A 26,768-nucleotide genomic window follows, 5' to 3' on the forward strand; every position below is an offset into this window, starting at 1 on the left:
CTTTAAGTTCATGTGTTGTAAATTTATTGAACTAATTTACATTACCTGCTACCTGTATGCAACTCAGGGCCACCTGATCGATGCCAATAGGATGGGCAATTTTAAGGCCCAAGATACAAAATGCCCTCAGAATGGTGACCTTTTGAGTACCCAAATATAAATTGGGAGCCATACACCTGCGTGATATTTAAAAAGGAAATGGCGTGGTTCTTTAGTTACACACAAGCAGAAGACCAGTCATAGATCGGGAACAGCTGGAGCCATGTCAGAGCCTCCATGGCATTGGCCTACAGAAGGCACCATCCCGTGTTACGATAAAACATATCAAGTACAGTTATGAATTAAGACAAATCTAAAAATCCATAATGGAGTCCCCTTGATGTCATCCAGAAGCGGTTGCCATCCGGTGTTCTGTTCATGGACAACTCTATGACTGGCATCAGTGGTCTGTGGTACAGCTACACGGAGGGTCATGGCATAGCATGTCCTTGGAGTTCCCATGTTGTGGGAATAGGCAAGGTCCTGGAAAATCTTTGGGATAGAAGTTGTAAAAAGGTCTTTCCTTGTATATCTATAGTTAACCACTTTACTTTGATAGATTGCGTCTACTCCCCCTGAGGCTTTAGTCAATGTATTTCTACTTCATGTTTCCTCTATGTACCATTCTACATAATGTATTTGTCTATTTCAGTGTTTAAATGGAAATCACTTAGAAACATGACTATATCTCTCTTCCTTTAGCTGTCTAGAGAATTAGATGATGAATCTCTGATCCCCAGCAGTCCAGCCACCGAGACATCGGACAATATCAGTCCTGTGGCCAGTCCTGTCCATACAGGGTGAGTGACAGCAGAAACATATTCACATCCATCTTTGGTGTTCCTTATATTGTCCTAAGCTTGACATATGGCTTTGGCCATAGCAGGTGCAGAGATAAGAACTGTACCTAGGTGCCAGATTAGTCCCCTCTGCCACATAAGAAGACATCAGCCTTATAAATGGTACATATTAGGTGGGTAACTCTTCACTGTCATTGTGCCCACTTTATCACATAAGTCAGCCAAACCGGGTAATTTCGGTGGGATACCAACTATCTAATGTGTATGGGGTCCTCCTGACTGTTACCTGACAGATGATGATTGAAAGAAAGGGATCAGACATGTTGATGTTTTGTTCTTGGGGACATAAGCCACCATTAGAGTTGTCTGGCAGCAGCTTACTCCCTGTTCCTCTCTCCATTCTGAACACTTGGCCGAGCGGTCATGTCTATAGGGTGGTAAGGAAAGATAGCTGTTGGGTGAAGGAGCTTTCCTATTTGTGGCTTCCTTATTAGAGTGAACACTCTTTCCTTACGTATCTCCCCCTACTTTGAGCTAAATGTCAGGGGTTCAGTTTCTCAAATATCCAGTGGTCAGATGTTATGGCTTGATGCTGCTGGCACATACACATGTCTTCTGCATATAGTGTGGCATTTCATGGCACCCATAGAATTCAGTAGACAATCATCTAATACATGGTTGCACTCAATCCTTCCAAGCAGGTGCCACTTATTTTGGTGGGGAGTCATTTAGCTATGATGCCCATATGCCTTAGAAAGGCCCAAATGTTAAAACCAAATAAAAACATTAGGTCTTGCTAGAAAGATAGATAGATATGAGATATAGATAGATAGATAGATAGATAAATTGATAGATATGAGATAGATAGATATGAGATATAGATAGATAGATATGAGATAGATAGATGGATAGATAGATGGATAGATAGAAAGATAGATGATAGATGTTAGATAAATAGATATAAGATAGATAGATTTTCGATAGATCGATACAAATCCAGCAACGTTTCCGCAGCCTCTCGCTGCCTTTCTCAAGCTCGAGCTTGAGAAAGGCAGCGAGAGGCTGCAGAAACATTGCTCCGTTTTTTTGCACTGGAAATGGAATTAATCTTCAAAATTTTTTCACAATCTTGTGTGCTGCTGTTTACTGGATTTGTATATGTGAGTGGAACCACCAACCCAGGTTCCCTTACAGCGTGCACCTACATCAGTGTTCATCCAATAGGTTGTGCTGCTCTTCTTGGGATATATAGATAGATAGATATTAGATAGATATATAGATAGATAGATATATAGCTAGATAGATGTTAGCTAGATAGATATAAGATATATAAGATAGATACAAAGCAAATAACTCCAAAGTAGCGAATAACAAGTGTTTATTGCCTCATGGTAGGATACAACGTTTCGACCGTCACCACGGTCATTTTCAAGCATGCATTGTGACATACTCCTCCCATATTTATATGGGTTACACTCAAAATACAATTAGTGATCAATAAAATAAAACAAGTGAAATAAATGCAGTGCTGATGCATAAGAAACACAAAATGCAACATCACAGCAAGTGATGTATCATATACATTGGTGCTGCAGTGTAAAAAATTGCTGTACAGTATATACATTAGTGTCCATACCGTGTACAGCGTTAAATACATGATTAATGTGCAGGTGCTGGGGTTAAAAGCAATCGGGGGAAACTCCATATGATCAAACACTCACCCATCTGTGTTCAATGGCGGCCATTACCTGTACAGGATTCTGCAAGTTTGCCGGGGGCACAGCCAATCACAGGGTACCGTGTCACGTTGCTAGGCAACGTGGTTACGGACCGCGCACACTCTCTGCGCTTTCGGATCTCGCGTGCGCCATGTTGCTTGAGGGCTGGTAATGCCCGTAGTATGTGCATGCATGAGTTAAGACATAGATAGTGAAAAAGGTGCTGTGGATAATATGTATATGTCGTTTGAGGGTTATAGTTGTGACAATACTGTCCCTATATAAAGTCAACCTATGTTTAATAGTGTGTTGAGGTGCAGGTGAACAATATGTAAGAAAGGGGCAAAAAATTAAAATGAAGAAATGTGGAAATTTTTTAAGAAATATCTATCTGAAAAAGAGATACAAAAAATTGTAAATGAAAAATAATTTTTTTATAGATGAAAAACATGTAAATGAAAAAATAAATAAATAAAATAATGTGAAAAAAATCGGTGGTCAAGTGCAAGAATGGAAAAGAAGGGGAAAGTGGATGAAGTGTATAAAATATGAAAATTGGATAGATGAAAAAAGTGGAAAATAAAATAATAAATGGAAAGATTGAAACGAAAAACAAGAGTATGACTATATTGTCTTCAAAGGAAAAGGCAGGAGATTCAAGTAAAGAGAATTATGGTGTGTCACACATCTTATACAGAATCATATTTACGACAGGTCATCTAGATAATTTATAAATGCCTGCTGTGACCGTAAAATCCACGTTGAGTCCATGGAGGACATAAACTGCCCAACTCATGGATCCAACGTAGTTCACATCGTTTGAGTATGCTCACTCTGTCGCCTCCCCTCTTGGGTACGGGGGACATGATTAATCAGAGTAAATCTGAGATCATGTTTCTGATGTCCTGCTTCTGTAAAATGTTTAGCCACGGGTAGGTCCATCCGTTTCTTGCGGATGAAATTCCTGTGCTGGTTAAATCTTGTGCTTTATGTGGGTGTAGTCTCACCCACATAAAGCAGGTTGCATGGGCGAGTAAGTACATAAACTACGTATTCGGAGGTGCAAGTCAGGTACCATCTTAGTCTGTATATTTTGTTGGTACTTGGGTGTTGGAAATGTGGGCCTTTGTCCATGCGGTTGCAGTTGATGCAACTGCGGCACGGGTAGCTCCCCTTGTTTTGTTTGCCAAAGTATCGTTGTTGTCCTCCCAAACCTTTCGAGACGTCAGTTTTCACTAATCTGTCCCTGAGGCTGGGGGGGGTTCTGGAATTCCTCCACTTGGGGAAAACTATCTTTGAGGATGTGCCAATGCCTATTAATAATTCTGGCTATATATGTGGGTCTGTCATTATAAGTGGAAACAAAGCGAATACATTTATGAGGCTCCTTGACCTTGTTTTGGTGTAACAGTGTTTCACGTTTGAGGGTGAGAACCTCATGTTTACTCCTCTCGGTCAATGCTCTGGGGTACCCCCTTTGTGTAAATTGTTAACCATTTTGTCAAGTGTGGGTTCGACTTTATTGTCTATGCTCACTATGCAACGTGCCCTCAGCATCTGGCTTTTGGGGAGGGACTTGACCATCGAGCGTGGGTGGTGACTGTTGTAGCATAAGATGGAGTTACTGTCTGTGGGTTTGACATATAAGTCTGTGTCAAGTTTGCCATCATGTATTGTCACAAGTGTGTCTTGGAATTGGACTGCATGCATGGAATGCATGAGGGTGAATTTAATGTGATTTAATATGCCAAAAAGTCGTGTAGTTGGACGGCCGTGCCCGTCCAAATGAGGAAAATGTTGTCTATGTATCACCACCACGCCAGTACATGACTGGCGTGGTGGGATACATAGACAGACATCTTCTCCAGCTCCGTCATGACCAAATTTGCATAACTGGGCACTACGTTCGTCCCCATAGCGGTCCTGGATTTCTGCAAATAAAATCTATTGTTGAATAAAAAAAATAGTTGCATTGTAGGACCAGTTCCAGTAGCTGGATGATGAATGTGGTTTGAGTAGGAGAAAAATCTGCACATATCAATTTGTGTATGGTCTGGATGCCTAGATCGTGTGGGATCGAGTTGTAGAGACAGTGACGTCTAAGGATGCCAGTATGCTGTTGTCTGGCACTGAAATCTGTTCTCTTTTCAGGAGGAAATCTGATGTGTCCTAGATATATGATTTTGCCCTGTGTACATATGGTCGGAGTATTTGGTCGAGGAAAATGGATATGTTGCTGGTGAGTGAATCCCTCCCTGAGACAATCGGTCTCCCGGGAGGGTCCACCAGGTTTTTGTGTATTTTAGGGAGAAAATAAATCATAGGTGTCTTTGGGTTTAAAACAGTCAGAAAATTAAACAGGGGGTGATCTATGGTTTGTGCAGTCAGTGCATTTACCAGGACAGTGTTGATCCTCCTTTGTATGTCAAATTTGGGGTCTTTATTAAGTGGAGCTTATGTAGAAACATCCCCCAGCTGTCTTGATGCCTCTGCTATATACTTCAAACAGTCCATGATCACCACTGCTTCCCCCTTGTCGGCGGGTTTAATGATCAAGTTATGACCATGGACCAATTCGTCTATCGCCAGAAGTTGTTCACGGGAGATGTTGTGAATTGAATGTATGTTACCAGAGTGACGCAATCTGTCTATCTCCCTTTTGATAAGTGAACAAAAGGTGTCAATGGCCGGTACCTGTACCTGGGGTGAAAAATTGCTTGGTATGGTATTCACTACTTTGGAGTGCTGTGGGACAAGTTCTTTGCTTTGCATCATCACTGCCGCCAGTGACCCGGGCTGCGATTGGGCCCGCTTGCACCCGCTTCATCCACACACCTGGAGGTGTGCTGCTCCTCTCTTCCAGTTATAGATAGATAGATATGATACAAGTGGAAAAGACCGCAGCACACAGGAGTAGTTAAAAAAAAACATAGAAGTGTTTATTACATCCACAAAAAATAAAACAGGTGCAACGTTTCGATGGCCTCGTCCCCCGTCTTTTTCAACGAGGCCGTGGAAACATTGCACCTGTTTTATTTTTTGAGGATGTAATAAACACTTCTATGTTTTTTTTTAACTACTCCTGTGTGCTGCGGTCTTTGCCACGTGGATCTAACCGGACTCCTTGACCTGGAATCCCATGACGGCGTGCACCTAACCTAGAACAGGATACTTCAGCAGTTGTGCTGCTCTTTGGACTTCATAGATAGATAGATATAAGATAGATAGATAGATAGATATGAGATAGATAGATAGATAGATAGATGAGATAGATAGAGATGGATATGAGATAGATAGTTATATATGTGATAGATGGATAGATATGAGATAGATAGATAGATAGATATGAGATAGATAGATAGATTAATAGAAGAGATTGATAAGATAGAAGAGATAGATAGATAAGATAGAAGAGATAGATTAGATAGATAGATAGATAGATAGATATGATATGATATGATAGATAAGATAGACAGACAGACATAATTTTTCCAGGTTGCACAGTCCTGGCAATATGACAGAAAGAAAGTGAAATAGGACAAACTTGTCTCTAATGGGATCTGTAAATATGGATTTGCGCACATTATAACAGGTTTATAGTAGGTGAATGTTACAGAAAAGCAACCACGCAACTTCAACAAGTATTGTGCCACAGATGGTGTTACCATATGCCGACGTGAAGCTGTCATAAATCTGGTTTATAAATAATTTTTGGACGACTGTAGACGGGATTATGCAACTAAATTCCATCAGACAAAAGAATCATTATGCGTATGGCATGTGGTGACCATGGTAATGTAAGGACTGATGCAGCCCCTGCCAGCTTTTATGTACATGATGGTTTTTTGTGAACTCATAAATCATTTTTTTTATTGCAGGTTTTTAGTCAGTTTTATGGTAGATGCCCGAGGTGGATCAATGCGTGGAAGCCGTCACAATGGTCTGAGGGTCATAATCCCACCCAGGACTTGTGCTGCGCCCACGAGAATTACATGTCGCCTCGTGAAACCACAAAAGCTTAACTGCCCACCTCCATTGGGTGAGGAAGAGGGTCTGACCAGCAGGATCATTGCTCTGGGTCCCACAGGGGCACAGTTTCTTAGGTAGGTTCCATAACTTTCTAAGGCTGCATTCACACTACATTTTGTCCACACGGGGACCAGATCCGGCTGGGGGATGGGAAAATAGGGCGCTCCTGTATCCCAGCTGGACCCGGCCCCCATCTTATTCATTTCAATGAGCCAACCAGAGACAGATTGGGACTCGTGGTATGCTGTGGTTTTCAGTCCCGCCAGAAAACCCGGATACGGGGTAAAAATGAGCCGACCAGAATCACTCTCTGACTCCGGTAATTCAATTGAATAAGATGCAGGGCCGGGTCCAGCTGGGATACGGGAGCGTCCGGTTTTCCCATTTCCCAGCTGGATCTGGTCCCCGTATGGACAAAGAGCTGAGGAATGTGCTCTCGAATCACCCAATGTGCAAGAAAAAGTGCAAACGTGTTACACAAAAAAAGAAACGTGCACAAAGGATGCGGTCTATCGCAAGCCCTTCTCCGACAGGAGAGAGGCCCCCCAACAAACCTTACCCTTCGCCTCCGGACCAAAAGGTACCTGCAAGGTTCCAGGTTCAATGTCCCTTTTTCGCCGAAGCTACTAAGGAACCAAAATGCTCCCGGCATCCCCCTTGGTGTTAGCCAAGGTATCTGCCTGCAGAGCCGATAACAGTCGGTACCCTGCCCATGCAGGAGTACCCGGGTTTTTTTCAGGGAGGTAAGGAACCTGATGGCCTCACACACCTCCCATAGACCACCAGGAGGGACACCAAGAAGGGTTACCGCACCCTAACAATCCTGTGGACACACAACACACAAAAAGTGACACAGTGACAAAAAGAAAGAAATAAGTGAATGTGTGCAGGTATACTGCCCGGACATCCGGCCGGATCTATAAAAATTTCTCTGATCCTAGTCATAAGGTCGGGAATCAAGAGGTGAGTGCCACAAGGTGAAGAGTTCATGGTGCCCGTGCTTCCACTCAGTAAGTCAGCTTCCCAGTGAGTTTCGGCACCTCGGGGTCACCACTCCCCGAGGCACTAAAGTACCACGGCTCTAGACCCTCTCAGCCTCATGGCGAGACCCGGAGGAAACAGGTCACATCGGGGCAGCCGTTGAGCTGATTCTTCAGAATAAGCCCCGGAAAACCCTAGTACACCTGCCCCCTACCATGCAGCACCAATCCCCACCAGCTCCACACCGGCATCGCCTGCCACCGGCAGGAAACTGAAAAGAACAGATACTACACTTGATCTTCGCCAAAAGGCCCCGTATGGACAAAATGTAGTGTGAATGCAGCCAAACACCTCCCTGGCAGTATTACCACCGATTCCTAATCTCCTTACTAAAGTACACAACCCTCTCCCATTCTTATAGCCCTGTGGTGGTAGAGATCCCTCACTTTTCTTCCGTGGGACGTGGTGACCGAGAACTGGTAATCCTGCGTAGTGATAACGGGTCGGTGTGGAAGGAACATCAGAACCGCTATGGAAAGGAATACTTGGAGGAGGCACTGAGTGGTATGGATGAAGGTACGACGTGGACATTAACCAGAAGTAGGGTTGCCACCTTTCTTGCAAAAAAATACAGGCCAAGCCAATTTGCATAATTAATTATATATGCGTGACATCACAGGATACACATATGCAGGGGAAATTATGTCCTATTCTGACCCTTATAACTATTTTATCTCTCCTTATACGGGCCTGTATGAGGGCTCATTCTTTGTGCCAGTCCCATTTTTTTTTTATGTGACTTTTTGATTGTTTTTGTTTTATTCAATTCGGGAGTTGTAGTTAGTTACTAACCAACGGCTGTCTGGGCATGCTGGGAGTTGTAGTTTTGCAACAGCTGGATGCGCTCTGGTTGGGAAACACTGGTATACTATATGGTGCAACATTCCGGGAGTCGGAGGATTGGTTGGATAAATATCAGCCATTGCATTGCCGGTATTTTTAATATAAAAATATCATCAGGGTGGCTAAAATACCAGCTGTACGGTGTCCATTTTAGGACAGCTGTGCCTTTAAAATACCGGCCAGGTGGCAACCCTAACCAGAAGTTGTGTTGTTCTTCTCTATAGTCCTGTATTCTTTTTGGACACATTACTTTCTGTGATCTTCAGTCAGAAACATTTAGACTAAGTTTAGATGTGACAGATTTACTGCAGATTTAGAGGGCCTATTCTGGAATTGTGATGAGATCCACAGCAGAACAAATAAGCCACATGTGGCCTGAAATTTCTTCCTTATTTTATGCACGGGGGATGAATTTTAAAGGGGTACTCCCATGGAAAACTTTTTTTTTATAAATAAACTGGTGCCAGAAAGTTAAACAGATTTGTAAATTACTTCTATTAAAAAATCTTAATCCTTCCAGTACTTTTTAGGGGCTGTATACTAAAGAGAAATCCAAAAAGAAATTAAAGGGGTATTCCATGAAAAAACTTTTTAATATATATCAACTGGCTCCAGAAAGTTAAACAGATTTGTAAATTACTTCTAAAAAATCTTAATCCTTTCAGTACTTATGAGCTTCTGAAGTTAAGGTTGTTCTTTTCTGTCTAAATCCTCTCTGATGACACCTGTCTCGTGAAATGCCCAGTTTAGAAGAGGTTTGCTATGGGGATTTGCTTCTAAACTGGGCGTTTCCCGAGACAGGTGTCATCAGAGAGCATTTAGACAGAAAAGAACAACCTTAACTTCAGAAGCTCATAAGTACTGAAAGGATTACGATTTTTTAATAGAAGTAATTTACAAATCTGTGTAACTTTCTGGAGCCAGTTGATATATATATATATATATATATATATATATATATATATATATAAAAAGTTTTTTCCTGGATTACCCCTTTAATTTCCTCTGATGTCATGACCACAGTGCTCTCTGCTGACCTCTGCTGTCCATTTTAGGAACTGTCCAGAACAGGAGAAAATCCCCATAGCAAACATATGCTGCTCTGGACAGTTCCTAAAATGGACAGCAGAGGTCAGCAGAGAGCACTGTGGTCATGACATCAGAGGAAATGCATTTCTTTTTTGGATTTCTCTTTAGTATACAGCCCCTAAAAAGTACTGGAAGGATTAAGATTTTTTTAATAGAAGTGATTTACAAATCTGTTTAACTTTCTGGCACCAGCTGATTTAAAAAAAAAAAGTTTTCCATGGGAGTACCCCTTTAAGTCTAAAGTTGATCCAGTAGTATGCGGAATTACTTTGACACTCTCATTTGAGATATACAACACCTGCCGTATATTCCTCTGCTAACCGCAGTATTTCTTTTCTCATCTTAAAATGATAAAAAGCACTTGGCTCAATGTACGTTGTTGTATCACGTTCTTTCCTATGTATCTGCTCCCAGAGTTGGAGAGTGAAGAGGAGTTAAGCAAGAAGCGCCTTTGTCGTATCGTCACCACTGACTTTCCACTATACTTTGTGGTTATGTCGCGGGTATGTCAAGATTGTGAACTCATTGGACCAGAAGGAGGAATCCTTAAAAGTCATCTCGTGCCTCAAGTTCAAGCCACCTTCCCCCCAACCGCTGTAACCAAGAAAGTGAAGTTATCGCTGCAAGTGAGTACTGTAGTGTTCTTAACACTATACAAAAGACTCCTTTAGAATCCACACATGAAAGAGAAAGGATGCATTGCATTTACAGAGTGACGTCCGTTTCACACTAACTCGTGCTTCTTCCGGCTGTTTTTGAGCCGGAAGAAGCACGAGTTAATGTGAAACGGACGTTGCTCTGTAAATGCACCTGTTTGCATACCCGCATATAATAAAGCCTGAAGATATTTGGCGAGCTGCCGCATCCTTTCTCTTTCTTGTGTGGATTGTGACGAGTCTGTGGATCTTTTTGCTGAGCACCACCATACATAGGAATTAAGGAGCGGCAGTACGACTCCTCGTCTGGAGAAGGAGCCTTCATTACTCCCTGTAAATCCACGGTAGTGCCAGTTGGGAAATTTCTTCTTTGTGCATAAAAGACTCCTTTAGTCTTTCTCTTCACATTTTGTCTGCACACACTGGGGATATCTAGAAACATTTCACATCTTTTGTCCTCTTAGGCTCAGCCCGTGCCAGATGATCTGGTCTCTCGGTTGCTTGGCAATCAAGCAACATTTGGCCCCATTGTCACTGTGGAACCAAGACGCAGGAAATTTCACCGGCCGATAGGCCTGCGTATACCTTTGCCTCCATCCTGGAAAGATAACCCTCGAGACAACGGAGAGGGAGATACCACCAGCTTGAGACTCCTATGCAGTGTAACAGGTTGGAAATCTGGTGTTAATAAGATAACTTCTCGAGATTAAAGAGTACCTGTCACCAAATAAACTTTTCTAAACTAACTCAGTCTATTTTCCTGAACTACTCCTAACACCCATCCCTCCGTTAAAAAAAATTTCAGATCATTAAAAAGCTCTGTATCTTACCGTTCTTGCTCACATAGTACAATCTCCCAGCAGGAGAAAGTGGGCGTTTCCCAGCAGGCATGACATCACTGAAGCCTGCTGGGGGACCAATTCCACCCTCACATCTTTACAGAGCTGGGATGAATAGAATATCCCAGGCTCTGTGCAGCTTTCAGTCTATGCAACTTTCAGTCTGTGCAGCTTTCAGTGAGGCTCTATGCAGCTTTCAGTGAGGCTCTGTGCAGCTGACAATCAAGCTCAGTGTAGAGAAACACTTCCTGAGTTTGGTCTCCTGCCAGGCCGGGAGGAGACCAAACTCACTGTATTAATTATGGCAGGGAACAGAACAGAGCCACCTAGTGGCTGTTTTTTCTATTACATTTTAAACATATTTATTTTGATAATTTTAAAAGCAAGTGAATGGGAAAGTGTCTGCTAATTACACAAGGAACACTATATTAAAAGTTTTATTTGGTGACAGGTACTCTTTAAAGACTTTTCACATCTTCTTCTTTTACTTTACTCAGGTGGAACAGCTCCCGCTCAGTGGGAAGACATTACTGGGACAACTAAATTAGTATATGCCAATGAATGTGCCAATTTTACAACCAATGTCTCAGCCAGGTAAGAGGTTAAAGCAAAATTCTATGACTCTATAAGATAGTCCTTGCAGCAGTCCCTGAGTATCATAGAGTGTCTTTTAACATTTCTACAGGTTTTGGCTGTCGGACTGTCCCCGCACTGCCGAGGCGGTTTCCTTCTCCACCCAACTCTACAAGGAGCTTAGTGCTGTCCCGTATACTGCACGATTTGTTGTATTTGCTAAAATGGCAGATGGACGGGAAGGACGTCTACGATGCTATTGTATGACAGGGGACAAGTTAGAGAAGACTCTGGAGCAGCATGAGAACTTTACAGAAGTGGCACGTAGCAGAGACATAGAGGTACATAGTATATTGCCAGCTTAATATTCTCTTATTAAAGGGGTACTCTGCTGGAAAACATTTTTTTTTTCATATCAACTGGCTCCAGAAAGTTAAACAGATTTGTAAACTACTTAGATAAAAATCTTAATCCTCCCAGTACTTATCAGCTGCTGTATACAACAGAGGAAGTTCTTTTCTTTTTTAATTTCTTTTCTGACTGACCAGAGTGCTCTCTGATGACACCTCTGTGTCAGTTCCTGACATGGACAGAGGTGTCAGCAGAGAGCACTGTGGTCAGACTGGAAAGAAATTAAAAAAGAAAAGAACTTCCTGTGGAGTATACAGCAGCTGATAAGTACTGGAAGGATTAAGATTTTTATACAGAAGTAATTTACAAATCTGTTTACCTTTCTGACACCGGGAAAAAAAAATGTTTTCCACCGGAGTACCCCTTTAAATAATGATTATGCCTGCCTATTAAAACAGTTTTGAGCTTTTTAATGGCTTTAATCTATTGGTAAGTCTTCCATGATCTATGGCTATTTTAACATAACAACACCCCAGAATACCCTGACAGCCACAAGCTGAAGTTGTAGTTTTTCAACCACTATAGAACCACAGATTGGAAAATGTTCATCTTAGATCTACGTTTTTTTTATCCGAAACTCAACTTTTATTCAGGGTCACAGAATTTAGGGCACATTTCATTTTTTTTTTTTAAATGTGATTGATCGTGACCATGTATAAGGAGCTATAATTCCTGATTAAAACTTGGTCTGTGTCCTGGTTATTGGACAACCAGTGGCTTTATTGCAGTAATTACAAGAAATGGTGGCGTACATAGAAGAGAGTGGACCCCATTGCAAAATAGGCCTCCTATTATGGCGCCTGATTTTGCTCCCAGGACAGAAAGGTCTGGTGTTCATTTCCCCTTGGTTTCAATGACCATTGGTTAATACCTACTTCCATTATATGCTGACAATGCAGTTTCCTGGATAGAGGAATTCTGCACAATTTCTTACAAATAGAAAAAGGAATGGGACCAACCAGGATGGGGCCTCTCTCCATGTCTGTCACTATAGTATGTACATCCTTGCTAGGCTGTTTATGTGCTCCATGCTAATTTATTTTACATATGCATTACCCATGTATATATTGGTCACACTCCTACACACTGCCATCCTCATGTGTTTAAAACACAAGTAGTGCATATGACCCCTCATCACACTCCAAAATAAATACAGACTATAACATCAGACCCTTAAGTGTTTTCAGACTGCAAAATAAATTAGACTCCAAACTAAAAGTGTCTTAATGCCAGCCTAGATTCCAGGACATTAGGGGAGAGTTCTCACAACCTATGTAGATGAAGACTGGTGCAGTTGCCCGTAGCAACCAGATAATTTTTCACAATCCTCTTTAAAAATAAAAGATGCGATCTGATTGGTTGCTATGGGCAACTGCACAACTCTTCCTCTATACAGGTTTTGATAAATCTCCCCCATTGTGTATGGTAGCACATGAGTGGTAGCTAGGAGAGGTAAGTGAAGAGACAGGATACGGGGGGGGGGGGGGGGATTCTTTAAAATCTGTCCAGAGGAACAGAGGAAAAGTTGCTGAGTTGCCCATAGCAACCAATCAGATCGCTTCTTTCATTTTTTTTAAAAGGCTTCTGCAAAATGAAAATAATCTGAATGGTTGCTATGAGCAACTCAGCAACTTTTCCCCTGACGGGTTTTGATACATTTCCCCCAATGTGCTTACTCTTCTGGTAAGTCTTCCCTATTACAATAGTCTCCCAGACATTCCAGAAAGGTAAATGTGATAATTGTCCAAAACGGAAAAGAACTAATAAAGAACTTATGTTCCTTGTGCATTATGCCCTTTGTCTACAGGTAATGGATGGGACTCAACTTTTTGTGGAGCTATCAGGGAATCTTGTTCCTCTCAAGAAAGCAACGCAACAGAGAAGCTTTACCTTCCAGGCATTTAAAGAGAACAGACTGGCACTACCCATTAAGGTAAGAGAGCAACTTATTGCGTACCTGTCATTCCAGGTGACTTTTCATGTGCCCTGTATGTGTACAAGAGGAGCAGCACAATTTCTGGACATTATATCACTCGTACTGTATCTGGTATTTTTTAGCAGATTTCTGCTCTGCAGGCTTCATCTATAATTTGCAGTTCTCCCAGCTCCCACCCCCTTTCATAGACTTGGGCTTCCTTCACACTATTGTCATGTTTCTGCATTTTGTCAGCCGTTTTTCTGCTGAAAGAGGTCATGAAAAAATAGACAAAATAACTGAACATAATGGATGATAACGGATGATCAATGTGTGTTATTTTAACAGCATTTTGTCAAAATAAAGGACAAGTTCCATTCGTTATCATCCGTTATTTCATCTGTCATGCACCATTATAGTCCGTTATTTTATGTCCGTTTTAACCCCTTCTGGATGTGATGCAGTATTGAGCATGCTCAGTAGCAATAACGAATCTTAACGGAAGGTGAAAATAACGGGCGCTAATGGATGTTTTTTGTGAACATCCGTCAGCCATTCCATCCATCCGTTATTCCAGCGTTTAGTTTTTTTTGACGGGACAACAATTAGTGCATGCAACGTTATTTGCACCGTCAAAAATAAAGGACATTAGTCATAACGGGACATAACTGATGCTAAAGGATGGTCAAAAAATCCCTTAGACATGAATGGGATTTTTTGATGGCCGTTTTATGGACTTTCTGACGGGAGTTTTTGCAGGAACATAACGGTAGTGTGAATGGGGCCTTATATTGCTTGTCTTGCAGACACAGGACAAATTTGAGCTTATCTTCAGAGTGGAATACAGTCTCACAGGAGGGGGGGGAGAAGCTTGGTGACAGGAGAAAGAAGCATTTTTGTCTAAATGACAGATCCTATTTAAAGGGGTATTCCAGGAAAAAACTTATATATATATATATATATATATATATATACATACAGTGATCCCTCAACTTACAATGGCCTCAACATACAATAGTTTCAACATACAATGGTCTTTTCTGGACCATTGTAAGTTGAAACCAGACTCAACATACAATGTACAGACAGTCCAGATCTGTGAAACGTGTCAATGGCTGAAAGGACTGACCAATCAGAATGGGCAATTTACTGGTAAAACCCCTGTATTACTGAAGTGTATGCACTGACTGATATCTGGTAGCGCCCCCTACAGTACAGGGAGGTATTACACGTTCTGTACACTTTACCTGTACCAGGGTTACCTGCTCCTTTAGACATCAGGTGAGGGCGGCTCCATGTTACTTTTTTAGGACATTGCCTGTACTGTACAGGACCCCGAAGAAGATCCTGTCCTCAGCATAGACCAGTGTTTCCCAAGCAGGGTGCTGCCAGCTGTTGCAAAACTACAACTCCCAGCATGCCCGGACAGCCTTTGGCTGTCCGGGCATGCTGGGAGTTGTAGTTTTGCAACAGTTGGAGGCTCCCTGCTTGGGAAACACTGACATAGACAGTGATTTACAGCTTCCAGCAGATCTTTTTTACTTTTATATGTAATGATTTGCTTTATCTGTATTAGTTACTACAATTTTTCTTTAATTTTCACTTTTTCCTATTTTAGGATGACATTTTGGTGCCTTTAGAACCAATTACCAGGTTTCCATAGAGTTCTGGTCTCAACATACAATGGTTTCAACATACAATGGTCGTCCTGGAACCAATTAATATTGTAACTTGAGGGACCTCTGTACCACTCAACTGGCTCCAGAAAGTTAAACAGATTTGTAAATGACTTCTATTAAAAAATCTTAATCCTTTCAATAATTATCAGCTGCTGAAGTTGAGTTGTTGTTTTCTGTCTGGACACAGTGCTCTCTGCTGACATCTCTGCTTGACTCGGGAACTGCACAGAGTAGAAGAGGTTTGCTATGGTGATTTGCTTCTAAACTGGGCGGTTCCCGAGACACGTGTCATCAGAGAGCACTTAGACAGAAAAGAACAACTCAACTTCATCAGCTCATAAGTACTGAAAGGATTAAGATTTTTTAATAGAAGTAATTTACAAATCTGATTTATAAAAAAAAAAGTTTTTTCCTGGATAACCCCTTTAAGACATCATTCAGTCAAAGGCAGTTCTGTATTTGTCCCGCTTCAAGGTGCCTCCTAATTCTTTTATTTATTTTATTTTTTTATGCCTCCTTATTCTGACCTAGAAACAATGCTTGTATTCTTTTTGGGCCCAATTAGCTTAGTAAATCTCCCCCCATAGTAGTAGAAAGCTGTTGGAAACAGTACATGTTAAAACAACTTGCCTTACACATTCCGTACTTTTTTTTCCCTCAAAATGTTTGATGGCCATGTCATACAATGACCAAGGTGTCTTAAAATCATTCTGGTAGAGGTATGAAAATTGTTCTAATTTATGTATTATGCTCTATATTAACTCCCTTTATACACTTTACTATTAGAGGGTTAATATGAAACTTCCAGCACTGACATGTATAGAGCTCCATGGTATCTTCTTTATACCGAGGTCGACCCCACAGATTAAACATTGATTCCTAAGAATAGGGCATGAATGTAACAATGTTAGACAACTTCTTTAACAGCGTTTTTTTTGTTTTTGTTAAAAGAAAGAAAAAAAATTTATATACCGTATTTATCGGCGTATAACACGCACTTTTTAGGCTAAAATTTTTAGCCTAAAGTCTACCTGCGTGTTATATGCCAATAAGCCGCTGCAGTTCAATGATTTAAAGCGAGCGCTGCCGGCTTCTCTGCCCCTGCCTGTAATGGGGTCTAGAGCCCTGCTGTCGCCGCTTCTCTCCCGCTGGCTATCTGCGCCGCTGCCCGTTCTCTCCCCCTGGCTATCGGCTCTCCCCCTGGCCGGCGCTGACAGACAGGGGGAGAGAAGGGGCAGCGGCACCCATTGCCGGCACCGCTGCCCTGTTGCCTCCCCCATCCCCGGTTGTATAATTACCTGTTGCCGGGGTCGGGTCCGCGCTGCTTCAGGCCTCCGGTGTGCGTCCCCTGCGTCGTTGCTATGCGCTGCGAGACGCAATGACGTCACTCGTCATTGCGTCGCGACGTGCAGTGCATAGCAACGACGCAAGGGACGCACACCGGAGGCCTGAAGCAGCGCGGACCCGACCCCGGCAACAGGTAATTATACAACCGGGGATGGGGGAGGCAATGGGTGCCGCTGCCCCTTCTCTCCCCCTGTCTGTCGGCGCCGCTGCCCCATTGCCGGCGCCGCTTCTCTCCCCCTGGCTATCGGCGCTGGCAATGGGGCAGCAGCACCGATAGCCAGGGGGAGAGAACAGGCAGCGGCGCAGATAGCCAGCGTATATACCGTATATATCGGCGTATAACACACTAATACTAGGTGCCCCAGTCCATAGCTGTCTATGTGGGAACCCAACAGCAAGTATTCAGTTTCTCTACAGTAGTGTTTACCAACTCACCTTTTGCAAAACTACAACTCCCAACATGCCCGGACAGCCATAGGCTGTCCGGGTATGTTGGGTGTTGTAGTTTTGCAGCAGCTGGAGGCATCCTGGTTGGGAAACACTGGTCTATAGTACAATCGCAGGAGAAATTTATCCTCAAATTAGACTTTTTCTTGAAGATTTCTATGAAAAACATTGATGGAAAAACAACTTGTAATGTAGTTATGAGTTAAGAGAATTAAATGTGATCTATGTTTTTGCTCAGGTGCGAGACAGCAGCCGGGAACCTTGTGGATCGCTCTCGTTCCTGCGCAAAATGATGAAATATGAACCATCCCAGCAAGTCCTTTGCCACTTGAATGTCACAATGCCACAGTACACACAGGTACGACGGGTACATAGGAGTGAAGTGTGTCTCCGCCAAGGCTGAATGGTTACGCACAATACTAATAGCCGAGGGGTTAGCACAGGCTTTACCATAAATTCACATTAAGCAGCTTTGAATCTTTTGAAAGCCGATTCAACAAACAATACATCAAACATTAAGACGTTTTGTAAATACTTTGCATTGATCCTGAGTTACAGCCTCAATACACAGTTTGTACAGTGGATCCATGAGGCCGTGATCACACGTTGAGGATTCTCTCCTCACAAGACTCACAGGCTTTCTCTATGTGTAGGTGTGAGAAGCAGGACTCGCAGGCTTTCTCTATGTGTAGGTGGGAGAAGCAGGACTCACAGGCTTTTTCTATATGTAGGTGTGAGAAGCAGGACTCACAGGCTTTCTCTATGTGTAGGTGGAGAAGCAGGACTCACAGGCTTTCTCTATATGTAGGTGAGGGAAGCAGGACTCACAGGCTTTCTCTATGTGTAGGTGGGAGAAGCAGGACTCACAGGCTTTCTCTATGTGTAGGTGGAGAAGCAGGACTCACAGGCTTTCTCTATGTGTAGGTGGGAGAAGCAGGACTCACAGGCTCTCTCTATGTGTAGGTGGAGAAGAAGGACTCACAGGGTTTCTCTATGTGTAGATGTGAGAAGCAGGACTCACAGGCTTTCTCTATGTGTAGGTGGGAGAAGCAGGACTCACAGGCTTTCTCTGTGTGTAGGTGGAGAAGCAGGACTCACAGGCTTTCTCTATATGAGGGTGGGAGAAGCAGGACTCACAGGCTTTCTCTATGTGTTGGTGTGAGAAGCAGGACTCACAGGCTTTCTCTATGTGTAGGTGGGAGAAGCAGGACTGACAGGCTTTCTCTATATGGGGGTGAGAGAAGTAGGACTCACAGGCTTTCTCTATGTTTAGGTGGGAGAAGCAGGACTCACAGCCTTTCTCTATATGGGGGTGAGAGAAGTAGGACTCACAGGCTTTCTCTATATGTAGGTGCGAGGAGCAGGACTCACAGGCTTTTCTATGTGTAGGTGGGAGGACAGGACTCACAGGCTTTTTCTATGTGTGGGTGAGGGAAGCAGGACTCACAGGCTTTTTATGTGTGTAGGTAGGAGAACAGGACTCACAGGCTTTCTCTATGTGTAGGTGAGAAGCAGGACTCACAGGCTTTCTCTATGTGTAGGTGGAGAAGCAGGACTTACAGGCTTTCTCTGTGTAGGTGGGAGAAGCAGGACTCACAGGCTTTCTCTATGTGTAGGTGGGAGAAGCAGGACTCGCAGGCTTTCTTTATGTAAAGGTGAGGGAAGCAGGACTCACAGGCTTTCTCTATGTGTGGGTGGGGAAAACAGGACTCACAGGCTTTGGCTATGTGCAGGTGGGAGGAGCAGGACTCACAGGCTTTCTCTATGTGTAGGTAGGAGAACAGGACTCACAGGTTTTCTCTATGTTTAGGTGGGAGAAGCAGGACTCACAGCCTTTCTCTATATGGGGGTGAGAGAAGTAGGACTCACAGGCTTTCTCTATATGTAGGTGCGAGGAGCAGGACTCACAGGCTTTTCTATGTGTAGGTGGGAGGACAGGACTCACAGGCTTTTTCTATGTGTGGGTGAGGGAAGCAGGACTCACAGGCTTTTTATGTGTGTAGGTAGGAGAACAGGACTCACAGGCTTTCTCTATGTGTAGGTGAGAAGCAGGACTCACAGGCTTTCTCTATGTGTAGGTGGAGAAGCAGGACTTACAGGCTTTCTCTGTGTAGGTGGGAGGAGCAGGACTCACAGGCTTTCTCTATGTGTGGGTAGGAAAACAGGACTCACAGGCTTTCTCTATGTGTAGGTGGGAGAAGCAGGACTCGCGGGCTTTCTTTATGTAAAGGTGAGGGAAGCAGGACTCACAGGCTTTCTCTATGTGTGGGTGGGGAAAACAGGACTCACAGGCTTTGGCTATGTGCAGGTGGGAGGAGCAAGACTCACAGGCTTTCTCTATGTGTAGGTAGGAGAACAAGACTCACAGGCTTTCTCTATGGGTAGACAAGGGAAGCAAGACTTATACACTTTCTCTATGTGTGGTTAGAGAAGGCAGAACTCGCTCACTTTCTTATGTGGGGCCTTATCCTATAAGACCTGGCAGATTTTTATATGAAAACCGAAGGAAAGCATATACAAGAATATATCCCCAAGCATACCCCCCCCTTAAGTCCATTGTGTGAGTGCAGGAGATTTGAATTTTTGGGTCAATAAAATGACATATAGGAATCTGACTTGTATCAGGAGAAGTTGTTGTCTTGCATATGTGTACTTTGTATTTACTTCATGGTGCAGTTTTCTTTTATGTCTAATACATTTTCGTTGTGTAATTATCTGTATCTATCATTCAGCATTAGCTTTGCTTGTGTCACTTTTTGTATCTGTTTTGTTGCTGTAGTGTTGTTGCTATTGTGTGTTTCAATTGTGTTGTTACATTTTATTGTGCTTGTGTTATTTTGTGCTCATGTCCTTTTCTGCATTACACCACATCTTACCATATTGTGCCATATTATGCCATAGTTGTATAAAGCCGAGTTGTGTTATCATAGGGCCCAGGCAGCCTGGACAGGAGGAGGACGCTGACACCACTTGCCCTAAGAGAGCGATACAGTCTTCTGAATGACAGCACAAAAGGTGAGACTGGGGACATAATAGGCGGGCACACTGGGTAAGTTGGGCATATTGAAAAAATGGTTGGTAAAAATATGTGGATCAGAATTGTGAGTTAGGACTCGTTCACATAGGTGGATTTTATTGAGAGATATTGAGAGACAGAGGAAACCCCCTACTATCCCACAATAAAATCTACCCTGTAAACAATCCCTGAGTGAGTCCATCACTTTAATACAAAGATAGTACTTTGTAGATAAGGTTACATAGCAGTCTAGTAATACAAAGATTTTAGGTGAAATATATCAAAAGCTGTTGAAGGGAAAAATATAGGAGAATAATCCCATAATATTTAATGTGCATAAGACCCTAAAGCAAGTCCTTTCATAGCAATAATTGTCATCAGTTGTTTTACTAGTCATATGATTTCGGTCCCCTCATAGTGTCCTCTCGGTCCCCTCATACTGTCCTCTCTCAGTCCCCTCGTACTGTCCTTTTACAGTCCCCCATACTGTCCTTTCACAGTCCCCTAGTACTGTCCTCTCACAGTCCCCTCTTACTGTCCTCTTACAGTCCTCTCTCAGTCCCCTCTTACTATCTTCTTACAGTCCTCTCACAGTCCCCTCTTACTGTCCTCTTACAGTCCTCTCTCAGTCCCCTCTTACTATCTTCTTACAGTCCTCTCTCAGTCCCCTCTTACTGTCCTCTTACAGTCCTCTCTCAGTCCCCTTTTACTATCTTCTTACAGTCCTCTCTCAGTCCCCTCTTACTGTCCACTCTCAGTCCCCTCTTACTGTCTTCTTACAGTCCTCTCACAGTCCCCTCTTACTGTCCTCTTACTGTCCTCCCTCAGTCCGCTCTTACTTTCCTCTGACAATCCTCTCACAGTCCCCTCTTACAGTCCGCTCTTACAGTCCACTCTTACAGTCCTCTCACAGTTCCCTCTTACTGTCCTCCCTCAGTTCGCTCTTACTGTCCTCTTACAGTCCCCTCTTACTGTCCTCTTACAGTCCTCTCACAGTCCCCTCTTACAGTCCTCTTACAGTCCCCTCTTACTGTCCTCTTACAGTCCCCTCTTACTGTCCCCTCGTACTGTCCTCTCAGAGTCCCCTCGTACTGTCCTCTCAGAGTCCCCTCGTACTGTCCTCTCACAGTCCCCTCTTACTGTCCTCTTACAGTCCTCTTGCTGTCCCCTCGTACTTTCCTCTTACTGTCCTCTCACAGTCCCCTCTTACTGTCCTCTTACTGTCCCCTCGTACTTTCCTCTTACTGTCCTCTTACTGTCCTCTCAGAGTCCCCTTGTACAGTCCTCTCACAGTCCCCTCTTACTGTCCTCTTACTGTCCCCTCGTACTTTCCTCTTACTGTCCGGTTACAGACCCCTCTAACTCTCTTCTAATAGTCCCTTATTTTCCACCAGTCACCTTTTACTTTCCTATCACAATCTCCCTTTACTGTCATTTTATAGTCCTCTTTACTCCCTTCCTGTTTTTTTTTTTTTATATTTTAAGTGACTATTTTTAGTACTATTTTCTGCCATTCTCTCATTAAATTTTTTTCTTACACTTTTAACTCCTCCAATATTACCCCCATTTTCCCTGTCTCCACAGGATCTCTCAGTGGCACAGAGCGTTTTGACATGAAGATGGCCGTCATATCAGAGCACCTCGGTCTGAGCTGGGCCGGTGAGCTTACACACCAATGCTGGAAGGCTATGTTCACACGGGAAATATTCTGCTTGGAATTTCCGAGACCCATTGATTTTAGTGGGATTCTGCTGCACTGTGCACACGGCGGAATTTCTGCAGCAGATATTTCTAACGGCATCTGTAGAAAGAATAGACATGTCTGCAGAGTCCGCTCCGAAATACATTGCTGTCTGTGTGAACATGGCCTTATGCTCTTCATACTGGTCATATATCATTGTAGATGCGGCAGCTGTTCTGCACACAAACCATTAATCATGGGACTAAGCACATTGTCACAGTGTCCTTGTCATGGAACAGAACAGAACCCACTTACTCTGTGTGCCTATGCATTAGCGCTGTGCACAGGGTTCAGCGTTTTGATTAATATGTTTACTGTTTGACTTTTCTCTGTATTTTTTATTTATTTATTTATTTTTAAAGCTCCAATTATTAAAAAACACAGTTTATGCTGCAGGGATGACACAAGCATCATTTTCTAAATTTAATGTAATCGTAGGGTGACGCTTATAGGCTGTGCTCGGGTACTACAAGTTTCATTACTTATAGAATTAGGGTACTTACTGCAAGTTACATCACTAATAACTATATCCTTAAAGGGGTTCTCCACCATAAGGTGATTTTAGTACGTACCTGTCAGGCAGTAATGGACGTGCTTAGGAAGGATCTGCGCTTGTATTGGGGCTAAATGGTTATGTTGTGAGATTACCATAATACTGTGGCTAGCTTTTTGTGAACTGGTATTTCCTGTTTGAATTTTCTTTTTTGCCTACAAATCCCATAATTCCATTTTCCTCCCTCCCACACATTAGCCACCCCACCCATTGAAACATAAATGAGCTGCATCCATTCAAAAGACCTGTGATTTTTAATCAGGGTGCCTACAGCTGTTGCATTAGTTGCAGATTGATCTCTCTCCCACCAAGCGATCGCTCCACCCATTGAAGCAGACAGGCTCCCTGTCATCAGCTGACTAGTGAGTCAGGTCTCAGTCGCATTGCAAGCTGGGGAAAATCTGAGACAACAGTCATTTTGTATGCTGATTAAAATAAATATTGGGGTGAAAATCCCATAAGAATTGTGAGAAAACCGTCACACACAGGTACAGACACTATATTATGAACTACACTAACTTTACAGCCCCTGTAGCATAGTCAAATAAAAAAAATCTTGGAATATCCCTTTAAAGGGGAACTCTGGAAGATGGCACTAGCATTATTTTCAAAATTTAATGTAATCATATGGTGACACCTAAAGGCCTGGCTTGAGTACTACAAGTTGCATTACTGATCATACACTGCTCAAAAAAATTAAGGGAACACTAAGATAACACGTCCTAGATCTGAATGAATGAACTAATCGTATGAAATACTTTCATCTTTACATAGTTGAATGAGCTGACAACAAAATCACACAAAAATTATCAATGGAAATCAAATTTACCAACCCATGGAGGTCTGGATATGGAGTCACACTCAAAATCAAAGAGGAAAACCACACTACAGGCTGATCCAACTTTCATGCTGTCACGATTCGGCTGGCTGGAGGTGGATCCTCTGTGCCAGAGAGGGATTGGCGTGGACCGTGCTGGTGGACCGGTTCTAAGTTGCTACTGGTATTCACCAGAGCCCGCCGCAAAGTGGGATGGTCTTGCAGCGGCGGTAGCAACCAGGTCGTATCCACCAGCAACGGCTCAACCTCTCTGACTGCTGAAGATAGGCGCGGTACAAGGGAGTAGACAAGAGCAAGGTCGGACGTAGCAGAAGGTCAGGGCAGGGAGCAAGGATCGTAGTCAGGGGCAACGGCAGGAGGTCTGGAACACAGGCTAGGAACACACAAGGAAACGCTTTCACTGGCACAATGGCAACAAGATCCGGCGAGGGAGTGCAGGGGAAGTGAGGTATAAGTAGGGAGTGCACAGGTGAACACACTAATTAAGCCTGCTGCGCCAATCAGTGGCGCAGTGGCCCTTTAAATTGCAGAGACCCAGCGCGCGCGCGCCCTAAGGAGCGGGGCCGCGCGCGCCGGGACAAGACCGACGGGGAACGGGTCAGGTACGGGAGCCGGGATGCGCATCGCGCATTGCGAATCGCATCCCGGCTGAGATAGATACTGCAGCACACCCGGTCAGCAGGTCTGACCAGGGAGCTGCAACTGCGAGGATGTTGCGAGCGCTCCGGGGAGGAGCGGGGACCCGGAGCGCTCGGCGTAACAGTACCCCCCCCCCCTTGGGTCTCCCCCTCTTCTTGGAGCCTGAGAACCTGAGGATAAGACTTTTGTCTAGGATGTTGTCCTCAGGTTCCCAGGATCTCTCTTCTGGGCCACAGCCTTCCCAATCCACCCAAAAAAATGTTTTTCCTCTGACTGTCTTGGAGGCCAGGATCTCCTTCACGGAGAAGACGTCAGAAGAACCGGAAACAGGAGTGGGAGAAACAAGTTTGGGAGAGAAGCGGTTAATGATGAGTGGTTAAAGGAGAGAGACATGGAAAGCATTGGGAATACGAAGAGAAGGAGGAAGAAGGAGTTTGTAAGAGACAGGGTTAATCTGGCACAAGACTTTGAAAGGACCAAGATAGCATGGTCCCAGTTTGTAACTGGGGACACGAAAGCGGACATATTTAGCGGAGAGCCATACCTTGTCTCCGGGAGCAAAAATGGGGGGAGTTCTTCTTTTCTTATCGGCAAATCTTTTCATCCGGGATGAAGCCTGTAAAAGAGAATTTTGGGTCTCTTTCCATATGGTGGAAAGATCACGAGTCACTTCATCCACAGCGGGCAAACCAGAGGGCAGGGGAGTAGGGAGGGGGGGAAGAGGGTGACGGCCGTACACCACGAAAAATGGGGACTTAGCAGAAGATTCGGAGATTCTGAAGTTGTATGAGAATTCAGCCCATGGTAGAAGATCTGCCCAGTCATCCTGGCGGGAGGAAACAAAATGCCGTAAATAGTCACCCAGGACCTGATTAATTCTTTCTACTTGCCCATTGGATTGGGGATGATAAGAAGAAGAGAAGTTTAATTTAATCTTGAGCTGTTTACAGAGGGCCCTCCAGAATTTAGACACGAATTGGACGCCTCTATCCGAGACGATCTGCGTGGGCAAACCGTGAAGACGAAAAATGTGTACAAAAAATTGTTTTGCCAACTGAGGCACTGAAGGAAGACCAGGAAGAGGAATAAAATGTGCCATCTTGGAAAATCGATGAACAACCACCCAAACAACTGTGTTGCCACGGGATGGGGGCAAGTCTGTAATAAAGTCCATACAAATCAGTGACCAAGGCTGTTCGGGGACAGGCATAGGATGAAGGAGACCAGCAGGCTTCTGGCGAGGAGTCTTATCCCGGGCACAGACAGTACAGGCCCGCACAAAATCAACAACATCCGTCTCCAGAGTCGGCCACCAATAAAAACGAGAGATGAGTTGCAAGGATTTTTTGATGCCCGCATGGCCTGCGAGGTGGGAGGAGTGTCCCTATTTGAGAATCCCGAGACGCTGGCGTGGAGAAACGAAGGTCTTCCCTGGAGGAGTTTGCCTGATGGAGGCTGGAGAAGTGGAGATCAGACAGTCAGGAGGAATGATGTGTTGCGGAGAGAGCTCTACTTCAGAGGCATCAGAAGAACGAGAGAGGGCATCGGCCCTAATGTTCTTGTCGGCAGGGCGAAAATGAATTTCAAAGTTAAAACGGGCAAAGAACAACGACCACCTGGCCTGGCGAGGGTTCAGTTGTTGGGCAGACTGGAGATAGGAGAGATTCTTGTGATCAGTGTATATGATAACTGGAAATTTTGATCCCTCCAGCAGATGCCTCCATTACTCAAGCGCCAATTTAATGGCCAGTAGTTCTCGATCCCTGATGGAGTAGTTTCTCTCCGCCGGAGAGAAGGTCCTAGAAAAAAAAAACACAAGTAACAGCATGCCCGGAAGAATTTTTTTGTAGAAGGACAGCTCCAGCTCCCACTGAGGAGGCATCTACCTCCAATAGGAAGGGTTTAGATGGGTCAAGTCTGGAGAGCACGGGAGCAGAAGAAAAGGCAGACTTGAGATGTTTAAATGCGTCTTCCGCTTGGGGAGACCAGGACTTGGGATTGGCATTTTTCTTGGTTAAAGCCACGATAGGAGCCACAATAGTGGAAAAGTGTGGAATAAATTGTCTGTAATAATTGGCGAACCCCAAAAAACGTTGGATAGCACGGAGTCCGGAGGGGCGTGGCCAATCTAATACAGCAGCTAGCTTATCTGGGTCCATTTGTAGTCCCTGGCCAGAAACCAAGTATCCTAGGAAAGGAAGAGATTGACATTCAAAGAGACATTTCTCCATTTTGGCATAAAGTTGATTGTCTCGAAGTCTCTGAAGAACCATGCGGACATGCTGGCAGTGTTCTTCTAAGTTGGCAGAAAAAATCAGAATATCGTCCAGATAAACCACAACACAGGAATATAAGAGATCACGAAAAATTTCATTAACAAAGTCTTGGAAGACGGCAGGGGCGTTGCACAGGCCAAAGGGCATGACCAGATACTCAAAGTGTCCATCTCTGGTGTTAAATGCAGTCTTCCATTCGTCCCCCTCCCTGATGCGGATGAGATTATAAGCACCTCTTAAGTCCAGTTTGGTAAAGATGTGGGCACCTTGTAGGCGATC

The 26,768-nt window shown here is 43.8% G+C and overlaps 1 protein-coding gene across 7 annotated transcripts in view; it reads left to right on the top strand.

The window, feature by feature from the left end:
* ANK1 (ankyrin 1) overlaps nucleotides 1-26,768 on the top strand; it is a 353,544-nt gene that overhangs the window by 282,150 nt on the left and 44,626 nt on the right. For all 7 annotated transcript variants that reach the window (XM_056570987.1, XM_056570992.1, XM_056570991.1 and 4 more), the window contains 11 exons: nucleotides 742-839; nucleotides 6,436-6,660; nucleotides 7,989-8,143; nucleotides 9,974-10,185; nucleotides 10,680-10,884; nucleotides 11,552-11,648; nucleotides 11,740-11,968; nucleotides 13,846-13,971; nucleotides 17,665-17,784; nucleotides 20,357-20,441; nucleotides 22,027-22,101. In XM_056570987.1, the coding sequence (XP_056426962.1) occupies nucleotides 742-839; nucleotides 6,436-6,660; nucleotides 7,989-8,143; nucleotides 9,974-10,185; nucleotides 10,680-10,884; nucleotides 11,552-11,648; nucleotides 11,740-11,968; nucleotides 13,846-13,971; nucleotides 17,665-17,784; nucleotides 20,357-20,441; nucleotides 22,027-22,101 (1,627 nt within the window). The remainder of the gene's footprint in view (nucleotides 1-741; nucleotides 840-6,435; nucleotides 6,661-7,988; nucleotides 8,144-9,973; nucleotides 10,186-10,679; nucleotides 10,885-11,551; nucleotides 11,649-11,739; nucleotides 11,969-13,845; nucleotides 13,972-17,664; nucleotides 17,785-20,356; nucleotides 20,442-22,026; nucleotides 22,102-26,768) is intronic.

Source organism: Hyla sarda, chromosome 4 (genome assembly GCF_029499605.1).
Source record: "Hyla sarda isolate aHylSar1 chromosome 4, aHylSar1.hap1, whole genome shotgun sequence".
Classification (NCBI taxonomy): domain Eukaryota; kingdom Metazoa; phylum Chordata; class Amphibia; order Anura; family Hylidae; genus Hyla; species Hyla sarda.